Source organism: Haliaeetus albicilla, chromosome 1 (assembly GCF_947461875.1).
Source record: "Haliaeetus albicilla chromosome 1, bHalAlb1.1, whole genome shotgun sequence".
Taxonomy (NCBI): Eukaryota; Metazoa; Chordata; class Aves; order Accipitriformes; family Accipitridae; genus Haliaeetus; species Haliaeetus albicilla.
The window spans coordinates 7,855,919-7,867,975 of record NC_091483.1 but is presented as its reverse complement, the minus strand read 5'-3'; the positions used below and the strand labels follow the sequence as shown (position 1 = coordinate 7,867,975).

Here is a 12,057-nt window from a genome sequence, read left to right as displayed (position 1 = left end):
TTCAATACAATCTTGCATGTGCTATGTGTAACTATCTTCAGTAAAATTTGCTTATATCTTGCAAAGTATCATATTGGGAGAATCCACCTATCTGAAGCATCTGAGGGGGAACAACAGCTCCTACACACACAGGAGAACATTTCTTCTGAGATTATTTAAGCTTGTGCATTTGCCAGTTGAGTCCACAGTCAGTTTAACTGTTCTATGGTGAATTTAAATATACAGGTTTTTTCCTCTTTTCCACTCACACTGCAGCAATAAATTTTAAGAGGAGCTGTCAACCACAGAAGTTGGTTGGACATTAGAGACACTTGATTTTTTGTAAGTTACACTTCAGCATTAGAAGAAACAGTATTTTGTGGCCACAAAATATGACAAGGAAAAGACCTAGTAATGCCATTTTGATTCCTGGATCTAGAACTCTCAGCAAGTCCCTAAAACAATTGCTCCATTCAAGCAAAACCGCGACTGCGCTACTGAAGTTGGTAAAAACACAATTAAAATACCAGCTAGCAAAACAAGATATGGGTTATTTTATTAAGGTCAGTACAGGAAACCCACCCAATCATTATATGGGTTGAAATTATTTCTGTATCAAAAATCAGATGTCTCAAATTTTTAGCAAAAGAGGAATTTACCAAAGCTTACTTAAGCTCGTTTATTCTCTTTATCATAAAGACAGGAATTAGACTTGTGATAAAGACAACAAATCCAGGCATTATGAGTTCTTATCCGCAAGATGGTCTTCTTCGCTGAGGAAGGGATTAAGATTTTGTATGTCAGGAGCGCTCATATCCCTAGGACACAAGCAATTAACTTGGAGGTAAGCTACCAAATTCAAAGACAAAGTGCGACGACAGACAACCCCCCAAAAAACCCAAGTACGTGGAAAAGAAGCAAACTTCAAATAAAACTCAACTGAAATATGGGTGGGATCACAGGAGGTATGTAAGAATAACAAAAGGAATGGATTCCTGCCAAGGAACAGCTGTGAACTGGAGAAGGAAGAGAGGAAAGGGTGAACAAGATAGAAGTGCCTTCACCAAAAAAAAAAACCCAGAAGGGAAGTTGGGACAAGAAGATATGGTCACAGTCGGATTTCAAATGAATGGGAAAAGACAGAACAAAGGAAGAAAGACCATTTACATGGGCAAGTTATAGCAGAGCAACCAAAGTCAATGTTTTGAAGGGCAAGGCCTAAATGGACCAAAAAGCTGCACCGACTCCCAAAGAAAAAGAGAAACAATGCAAGAGAAGAGTGAATTAATTCACTTCCAAGTACTGCTTTTAAAAGTTTCAAGATATATTTTCAAGGAAAAAACTCCTGTTACCTTCATGAATTCACAGTGGGGGACTGTCTTTTTATTAACACAAAATTACCATCTCATACACATGAATTTACTGTCTGCTGACTCAGGCTACATATTCAAAATGGGAAGCAAAGACTTGAATTAAAGGGAACACGTCCGAGATGCACACCACTTTTAACTACACTGTACAAAACGGGGTATCAGGTTGCGAAGGCATACACTTACTAAGCTAGCTAAGAACTAAGAAGTCATTTCGAACTTAGTATCCAGGGTCCAATTTAAGCTGCACGAATACATGCCTCTCCAGACAGCCAATCCCCAGCTCTCATTCCCTTCTTTCAAATCCTTTCACCAAAATATTGACCCAGGCAGCAGTGCCCTGGGAAAGCATCTGACAGATCCACATCCAGAGTAACCACCACGCTGGCTCTGGGAAATTATTTGAAAAATTATAAAATGAACTTTGTGGTTACTTCTTTATAATCTGCTTTAAACTGATCCAGAAAAGCTGCACATACATGGTTTTACATAACCTAGCGTCGTGGTTTAACCCCAGCTGGCAACTAAGCACCATGCAGCCGCTCACTCATGTCCCTCACAGTGGGATGGGGGAGAGAATCAGAAGGGTAAAAGTGAGTAAACTCGTGGGCTGAGATAAAGACAGTTTAATTGGTAAAGCAAAAGCCACACACGCAAGCAAAGCAAAGCAAGGAATTCATTCACCACTTTTCATCGGCAGGCAGGTGTTCAGCCATCTCCAGGAAAGTAGGGCTCCATCATGCCTAACGGTGACTTGGGAAGACAAACGCCATCACTCCAGACATCTCCCCTTCCTTCTTCTTTGCCCAGTTTATATACTGGGCATGACATCACATGGTATGGCATATCCCTCTGGCCAGTTTGGGTCATCTGTCCTGGATGCGTTCCCTCCCAACTCCCTGTGCCCCTCCAGCCTTCCTGCTGGCTGGGCATGAGAAAATGAAAAATCCTTGACTTAGTCTAAACACTATTCAGCAACAACTGAAAACGTCAGTGTGTTATCAACATTCTTCTCATACTGAACCCAAAACATAGCACTATACCAGCTACTAGAAACAAAATTAACTCTATCTCAGCTGAAACGAGGACACCCACCTAGTCAGAATGTACTGTAACTCTGGAGGGAAATTTATAGCACCCTGCTCAATTTTAAAATTCAGTGTATCTCCTTCCAGAAGAGGTAAATGCAACAGATGTCTTCCTCTGGAAGAGAGCCCCCTGAAAACTTAAAAAGAGAAATCATTTTCTTGCCCTTATTTGCCTCATAGAGACTCCAAAAAGGACTTGTGCAGATTTTCCTCCCAAACGCTTTCAGCGCCATTCACCTAAGTTACTTTCCTATGGTACAGCGTGGCCCTTCACACCAGCCCAAATACGTCCATCACAACCTCTCTTCAGTAACATTCACACATCACATAGCAGGTGAAGTTACCATACTGACAGCCAACACTACACTAGTGCCACAGAAGCACGATGGAAGTGAAAGGGAAGGAAATGCTGTGTTTAAAAAGCAACACACACAGAGACGACAAAGCAAATCACTGGATCCTGATAATCCCACCTCATTAAATTTACAGGCTAGAAAAATTTTTAAAACTCTGTGAAAAGCAATTAAGTTACATTCAGTTACAGTTGAAGATAGATTCTACAGCATTTGAATATATAACCCACAATCTCCATCTCTGTGTACATTAACAACAACAACAAAAAAAGGACAAAACCCAAACAACAAGTTCATTGTAGCTCAACTCTAATGTGAAGTGGCTTAGTTTACAAATGGTAAAAGCACCGCACAGCATATCCTGCGATTTAGGTTGATTTGTGGGTCAAAGGGTTATTGATAGCTTTGGCAGCAATATCTTTCTTGTTGCTTACTACGGAAGACTTAAAAGCGGTGTAATTAAATGCAGCTATTTACTTCTCTAAGAAGAACAAGCAGTTTCATTCTGTCAGCCTTGGGCACGAAAACATATTACCGCACTTGCAACTCTTAAGCCACCCCTCAGTGGACAAATGCTTCTAATATTTTATACTTTTTCAAACAAGATAAAAAAAAACTAGGTATCTTTCAGGACACGTACAGCCTAAGATGTAACTGTGACCCCTGGGCTGTCCTTATCATGGTTGCCTGTTGCCATGAAGAGGTCCTAAATCCAAAGCCTTGACAGAAAAATATCAAATGCTTTTGGCGCCTTTTCAAGAATAAAAACCAAGCGCCTTCACACGTGCCTAAATCCTCCCCTGAAAGCGATCCTTGTTCCACCGCTATTCTCATCTGACAAATGTAAATAGCTAATTGCATAGGTTCGCTTACATTGCAAACACAAAGAGAAGAGGACAAACAAGGGAAAACAATTGTAGCATAAAAGCAAACAATTAGGAAGCAATTAAGACCGGACATCACCGCGATGTAGTAAACACAACTTTCACACTGAACAATGCCTTTCTTCATATGATTTTTTTTCTTTTTTTTTTTTTTCATTCCAAAACAATGCTTCTATACTGAGAAGGAAGCATCTAAGAACATTTCGAAGTGTCTATCGCTCACTTCATCAACTACATGTTCCCCGAAACAGAGTATTAGTGGCAAAAGTTTTTTTTTTCAAATGCAATTGCAAGCTCAGACATCTTACAGCCTGAACTGGTCTGCACAGCTCTGTTATTCCAAGGCAGACTCGTTCTTTCTGAAATAAAAGCCAGAAGTCAGCTTTGCAGCCCTCTACCTCCAAGCTTACAGATAAGGCAGCAACACTCACGCCTTACTGGATACAATTTATCTCCATTTCATGGTAGGCAAATTTGATCAGCTACTTTTTGAAAGTGTATGCTCGTTTACCACGACAAGCAGACATCTCGTCAAACACATCAAGAATGAACAAGGCCACTGTCAGGGGAATGGCAAGAACTCAACTACCTAAACAGGTAGTAACACACACAGAAAGCCAAATGAAGTTTGAAGGACAGGGTTGGCGACACAGCTAAGCTTATTCAATTGCCAGTTTGCAGAGAAAAAGGGAGAAGCCTCCTCCCTGCCTTTTGCCATGTCCAGACACTCCTGCTGCTTCCATTATTCTGACACCATCCCTCATGTCACTACACAATGACACCAAGTAACTAAATTAGCAAAAAACCTAATCCCACAAAAAAGGAATTCATAGTTTTCTGCTGGTTTAGCTTCTTGAACCAGCTCATTAGAAGGATGACAAGTGCCTCAGTGAGCTTAACCCTATCAGCAAACTGTACCCTAACAAACTGTTTTGGGGTCTTCAGGGAAGGTAAATGAGGAGGGAAGCAGAGTGACAAGCACTTTAAAAGGCCTTTTTCAAGAGAGTTCGAGAATTGTAAAAGGAATTGTACCACAGGCAGCACAAGAGGCAACACACGAAGACCTTTATCTAACTTTTTCATTCCCGTGGTTTCTGGAAGCTTTCTGTTCCTTAGTGTTCACTGCCTTGAAAATGAGACCAGCTGCCAGCCAAGTAACAAATCTTTTGATAGCAGGCATTTCAAAACAGGAATTAAACACAGAGTTAATACTGCAAGTGAACTGATGTGCTTCAACAACATTAAACACAAACTTCAGGTAAAAGCATATATTTCTACAGCCAGTAATTCAATGAATCATAGAATCATTTAGGTTGGCAAAGACCCTTAAGATCACGGAGTCCAACCATTAACCTAACACTACCAATGAAAGCTATAAGCAGCTAAAAAAAAAAAAAAAAGACCAAAAAACCCCCCATTTTACTTTCTGTGAAGTTCACTGTCAGAGCTGATTCCATATAAACTCTACCTCTAAGGAATCCTTTTGCTTTCCTCAAAACTCAAAATTACTGTTACCAAGACTTAAAAACCAAAAAATTCTTTAAACAGTTGGCAATAACTTTGCAGTTCTCTCTCCAATTTACTCACAGGCAAACTCAAGAGACATTTCATTCCTGGTACTCTTCCAAAAAAAATAGCAAAAAAAGAAAAAAGAAACCAAACGCATCCCTAATGGTTCTGCTTAAAAACCAGGTTTTGCAGTAAGGTAACACATTCACGTGTCAAGAACCTCTACCGTGATCTCTGCTCTAGGAACACAGCCTGCACAGTAGTATTACATTAATCAACCTAAAACTGAAGAAAACCAGTACATTAAAATACAGAAGAAAAACGTCTGAATGTTTGACAAGCATATACTTCCCATTTCTAACAGTCTGTGAATGCCTACACGTTGATTTTCAGTGACCGAAATTCCAGCTTAGAAGTGCCTAACAGTCTTCTGTAGGAGTCCTTGATAAAGAGGAGATAAATACCACATCTCCAACTTTCAACTACATAAGGAACACTCACGAAACACTCGGTTGCTCTCCAGCTAAAGTAAGCTGAAAAACACTGCGCACTGTAGAAACTGCTTTCATTTATAAGTAGCAGCAACTGAGCATCTAGGAAAGCTGAGGAAGGGGAAACAACAAATAGCCAGGATGTTCTTCAAGAGCAGGAGCAAACCGGGAAATCAGGAAGGCCACAATGCTTGTCTATCTGGAAACAAACACACCAGCTCTGGTTTTGGTGTTACTCTGCAAGAGATGTAAGGGAAAAACGTCATGTCCCACTGCACTTTCTGCATATACATATACACACAAACTATGATTTTACTTAAATTCAAAAAAAAAAAAAATCAGGCGGCCCATCAGAAGAAGCTGCTATGCTCTGCTGTGCTGTATAACAAGATGGAGAAGGAAAAGCACATCTTTCTCCCAATCTGGTCTACAAGTTAAGTTTACATCCAACCATAAACATATACGCCCCAGACAACAGCTACGGGTCCTCACCCTTACTTGCCGTTTCCATCAGCTCCTGGTCTTTCCAAGTCTCATCAGTTACGACTACTTACACGAATGTCATTTTAAAAAAACATACACTGGAATTCTCGGAGAGGGATTTACCAGTACATAGATGTTTGGTGTTTGTTTTTTTTTTTTAGGAAAAGACAATTTCACGACTTCAATAATAAAACTTAATCTTTTCCTTTTAAAAATAAATGGTTTTCATCTAGCTTCTTTTTTATGTTAAGTTTTGCCAGCGTAGGATAACACAAGCATGTTACCATATGGCACGCCTACCAGAACTATCTTTAATTTTTTTGCTTGGAGATGTAAGCTAAAGTACCTGCAACTATGCTGTAATTTCCTTTTAGAGAGAAACTATCTAGCTGATATTTTTTGGAACTGAAGATATTTTCTAGTCCAATTCCCACTTTTTAATTTTTTTGTAAAGATTCAGGATAACCTATTCAACCATTGAAGAGGTTTACGAAGTCTTTTCAGAAAGGAAGAAACAAATCAGAAAGAGAAAACAGTGGTGCTGAAAATAACAACTGCTGTCAAAACCGAGTTGTATTAATTCAGTAGCTCGTCTCACAAGACAGTCTTTTTATAATGTTACCCATAACCAGAGAAGACAATGGTTTCCCTTGATTTCCACACCCCACACCCCCCCCAATGTAGCTTTATATGTCACTGGCCCTGGCAACAGTAAAGAATAGCAATGGATTTTTCAGCGGACAAGGACCGTGCAACGGGCCCGCGAGGGGGGCCCCAAGCACCCTGTGTTATCCAAGCACAATCGCCCTGTTATTTGACAACAAGCAAGTCTGCATGCAGAAGACAGCTTTTGGTATCGTACTCGAGTGTCAAACTGACAAACTACAGCCAAGTTACTGACGATAAACCTGCACGATAGCCAATTTAGAAAACATTTCTAGTCTAAGTGCACAAGTACAATCTTCACCTGCTGCATCTTTATCAAAAGTTCAAAATTGTGAGTCAGTTCACAAAAACACAACAGTATCACTGAGGCAGAGAAAACAGCACGGACACAAAAACAACCTGGCTACCTCCATACCAAGGAAACTTTCGGTGAAAAAAGGGGTGAAAACATACTACAAAAAACTATGTAAAAAGGACTGTGAAAATGTGGGGAGTTATCAGCTCAAAATACAAGTTTGTGCTACTAAATCTGTAAAAGCGTAAAGATATCCAAGCACTATCTTAGAATAACTTTATCAACCTGAAATTCACGTTTGACAAAAGGTGATGCTTACTTTCTGTATACTTAAAAAAAAACCCCAACAACAAAAACAACAAAAAAGCCCAAACCCTAACTATTTGCCAGTTACAGAGAAAGTTTCCCTGGTCTCCCTGAGGCCTACCAGGCATATTTTAAAATTTCTTTTTTTAAATCCATTTCTAGACTGCAGATGAGTAAATTAGGTGCCATCTACAACACTCTGCCAACAACAGCTGAGACAGCTTTGCCAAACATTTCTAGCTTTGCCATGCAATAACTTCAGTTTCCATCTCGGTATTTCATCCAGCAGGACCACTTGAAACAATGCAGGTAGAGGTAAAGGTTTGCTTTCCTAGGTTTCAGAAGAGTCTGGAAACAGAAATAAGCATCTCATTATTGCTTGTGACAGAGGGTAGAGGGTTTCATGCTTTTCCGTTACCAGTTAGCCAAATGCTACAGAGAGGGAGGCTCTCTAATTTACAAACCAGACTCCCAGGACACCACTGTACGTGAAATCCTGTCCCCCTTCTCCATTGCAGCAGCTGAGAATTATGAAGGAGGGGGACAGCTGGGCTTCTCATTAGAAGCACCGTGCCTGAATCCAACAGTCATTTGTACCCACCTCCCATTTGCAGCTTGCACCCTGCAGCTGATAGGTGTCTTTCAAAACCTCTCTTGGGGTAAGGCAGCACAAGCACAATGACAGGCGAGCTGGTTTAGTACAGCAGAGTTAAAAGATAAATGCAGTGGAGGGATTTAGAAGGAAGCCAGCACCGGTGTTATTTGTCTCCATGAGAACACAACTTACTAGAACGCTCCAGCTCCCAAGATAAAGTATCTTCTCTAAAAGCAAACTACGTATACATCTGTTGGTTATCAATATAAGCCTTTAACAACTGTCAGATATTATGGCAACGGTCCCACTAACTGCTCGCACGTAACTCTGAACGTGCAAGAACACTCAGCGGGGCGAAGGCCTTAATGGAGCTTGGCTCTGCAAGGGCGCCTTTTTCAGCTGCTTGGATTTCCCTTCTTTCCCTAGAGCACATCTTCACTTTAATTAATAGGTCACTGAACCGGTTTACGTTAATTGTCAGAAGTACCTCGTCTTTGTTCCCAAGGGGAGGGACCAAAGTTCATTCAGTTGCTGTCGACGACGCAAAACTGCAAAACCTAAGGTTTTGCGCACACCTAAATCGCCACCGATTCCTAAGGGAGCTTTTTTATGCCGCAGTAAACAATTGCCTTCTCATTAGCAACGTGCACCCCGCCAGCGATCCCTCGCTCGCCGGCTCGCACCAGATCACCCTCAGTCATCTGCGCAACCACTACCTCAACCTGGAATTAACTTTTAAACGCTGCTGCTCACCAAAGCTGCGTCAACGCCATCCAGTTTTAACTTATCTACCGCAGATATCGCTACGGGCAGCAACTTCTGCCCATAACCTCCTTGCTGCGAGTTAAAAAAAAAAAAAAATCGTGAGGAAAAGGGAGACTCCAAAGATGGGTGCCTTCCCCCCCCCCCCAAAGCCTGCTCTCGCCTTGCCAGCGATAAAACCCTTTGGGCTTGCCAACACAGGGCCCACCGCGAAGCTCTCCAACGACCCCCAATTAATTGATTCGCCCCGCGTGGCTGATTTTTAAATTCATGTCGTCGTCCCCTTTCCAGACACCCCCGGGGGAACTGCCGCCCTCCAAACGCCCTGGCGGCCGGCCCCGAGCTGCCGTTAACCCCCAGCTCCCGCCGCTGAGGTGGCGGAGGCTGAGGGGAAGGCGGTGGGGGGGAGAGGCGGCCGTTACAGCCCTTAGGGCGGCCGGTTGTCCTTCTCCCCCCCCGCCACCGCCTACCCCGGGGGGGACCGGGGCACAAAAGGCAGAGAAAGCGGGCCGGGGCGCTGCTCCGCCGCCGGAGCGGGACGGAGAGGAGAGGTGCGGAAAAAAAGAAAAAAAAAGAAAAAAAAAAGGCGCCATGCCGGCGGCGAGCGGCCGCCCCGCTCCCTCAGGGCGGTTGGGGAGGGGTGGCGGGCGGCGGCCAGCGTCCCCTCGGCGGGCTGCCCTGCCCGGCGGGGCGGGACGGGGTAAGAAGAGGAGGAGGAGGAGGAGGAGGGAGGAAGAAGGGACCCTTCTCCCTCCTCAGGCGGAGAGCACCGGCGGGAGCAGGGGTAACCTCCTCCCCGCCCGCCGCCGCCGCCGCGAAACCCCCTCCCGCGGTGAACTCACAACAAGAAGCTCATGGCGATGGCGGCGGAGCGGGACCGGCGGCTGCCTGGGCTCGGCTCGGCGCGGCTCGGCTCGCCTCGGCGCTTGCTCGGCTCCCAATGGCAGTGGCGACGCAAGGGCGGGCGTGTGCGGGGAGAGCGCCGCGGGGCGGGGACACGGCCCGCCGCCTCCCGCCGCCGCCGCCCGCCCGGCCGCCATCGCCCTCAGCAGTCGTTCCCCCCCCCTCGGCGGACCGCGTTCTCCTCACGGCGGCCGGCTGTCGCCTGTCCCCGGGCACGGCTTGTCCCCCCTCGGAGATCCCCCGTCCCCTCAGACAGCCTCGTCTTCCCTCAAAACGGGCATCCCCCTTGTCGCTACGAATACCCCCTTCCCCACACCAGGCATCCCGCCCCCCACGGCACCACAGGGCTGCCTGGAAGGGTTTTCCCCTCAGCTTTGGGTGACCCAAAGGGAGCAGAGAGCGGGACGCGGCCTCCCGCCCGCCACTGTCCTTGGGTAAACCCCCGCACCGCTCCAGGCCGCAGCGTCCCGGGTGTCGCCCGGCGATACTTCTTGGGCACCGGCATAACGTAAACGCTTCTGACAGCCTTCAGGTAGTCCCGGCAGTGAAATCCCTGTGGTCTTCTAGCAAATGTCACAGGGGAACCGTGAAAAGCGACTGAGCGATGGTGCGGCCCGAGAGTATTCATCCCTCTTCTACCCCAAACTGCCTCCTGTGGAGCAAGCCTGCGGGGTACAGGAACGGAGCGGTTCACTTTAGCGTGTCAAAACGCGTTACAATTTCGTTATTTTTGCCATCCGGGCATCCTTAGGCGCTCTGTCCTCATTCTTCAGGTGCACGACAAAGGGGTTCAGGTACCCAACCCACAGATAACCACCACAGTCATAAAAGAATAGGGAGATCTTAACTGGCATTTCTGCCCTCCTCACTCCACAGTCGGACCCTTTTTAAAGGAAATGTGTCAAAATGGCTTTAATGTTTCAACACAAATGTTTGATTTGTAAGCAATTTTTAACTCAGTTGGCTAGGGCGAGCAGTCAGCTAAGAAAGGACACCCCTCAGAAGTGAAGATAAGGCCAGCTGCAAACTACTGAGGTAAAGAAAAATCCAGATTTTCTTACAAACCCTTGGCAGGTCCTTCACCTGACCCCTGCCCTGAACCACCTCACCTTGTGTGAGCACGGTTAAAAACTGCACGTCCTCCCGTTTGTGGAAATACAATGTACAGCACAGTCAGAGTATCATTTCAGCATAAGTTTTCAAATAAGCACAATCGCATCTTTGCTGGCAGCGATTCTCACGCGGTGTGCTCTTCCCAGGCAAGAGGGCTGTTCCGTGAAGGGCAAACCGAGGGCGCGCGGTTTATCGCAAAAGATGTCCGGCAGCTCATTCGACACCAGGTGACAGCTGCAGGCTGTGTTTTTGGGGTGTAGGGACTGTGCTCTGGGAATGCCTACCTCCCATTCTCAAACCAGGAACAATGCTCTTAATTTTTGGGTTTGTCTCAGTCAGTTTATATGTTCCAGGGGAAACAAAGATAGACAGCAGCATCCAGAATGCTTCAAAATAAAATACTCCTATCACACAAGGACCACACGTTCCACTGTAGACTTAGACACATCCAAGTGCCACCTCTTTATGGCAGAAATTACAATCCCAGGGTGTAATTTCACGTAAAAATCTGCCTCTGTTCAGGTCACTAAGAAGCCAGCTGGATTTCGGAGGGGGGAAAGGACAGGCAGCACAACCCCCAGAGACTCCCTCCTGCCCCAAGGGGATTCTGCGAGCCCTGGCACCCCCACAAAGCTCACGCTGCTGCAGGTAGGCCAGAGTAAAACCTGATGGACCTTCAGATTCGTTATCAGGCAAATTCAGTACATCGAAACATGCTACAATCCCGCACAGCGTTAAGTTTCTGTACGGCACGTAAGGGGTTTCAGCTATAAAGCCTTATGTGGCAACATTGACAGTCATCTGCTTCTCTCATGTTTTTAAATGCTGAAGCTGCATTTTCTACTTTTCTGGCTCTGTCCTTCAGACCAAGTCAGAATGCCAGGTCAGTGCATTTCTAAGTAAATTAAAATTACACTACTGTTTTTAGGACACTTTTAAAATCAAGTGTTTTACTGGGCAGCGAAGGCGTCATTAAAAAGCATTTCATGACGTTCGCAATTTTCATTTTGGCTGTATTAGTTAAAGCAGGCATGAAATGGGTCTCAGGGCACTTTTTAACAGATGCCGTCAGAATAAGTTGGCCACGTAAATCAAACTCAAAGAAATATTGCTGATCTTTCTGGCACATTCATGTTGGGACATGAATAACCTCCGTTCCCTGTTCCCACCCATACGCTTCCTTCTACCCACAGAATGTTTTATTTTAGTGGCAAGTTAAAATTAAATGTCTGTGACTGCAGCAGTCAGTAGGAAATACTT

The 12,057-nt window shown here is 44.9% G+C and overlaps 1 protein-coding gene across 2 annotated transcripts in view; it reads right to left on the bottom strand.

Moving 5' to 3' along the window:
• Positions 1-12,057, bottom strand: part of MOB1B (MOB kinase activator 1B) — a 48,586-nt gene that overhangs the window by 35,982 nt on the left and 547 nt on the right. Inside the window, exon 1 of one of the 2 annotated variants that reach the window (XM_069778133.1) lies at positions 9,624-9,820. The exons of the other annotated variant lie outside the window; for it this stretch is intronic. Within the exon in view, the coding sequence (XP_069634234.1) occupies positions 9,624-9,637 (14 nt within the window). The 5' untranslated portion in view covers positions 9,638-9,820. Of the gene's footprint in view, positions 1-9,623; positions 9,821-12,057 lie in introns of those variants that run through there. 2 annotated transcript variants of the gene reach the window in all.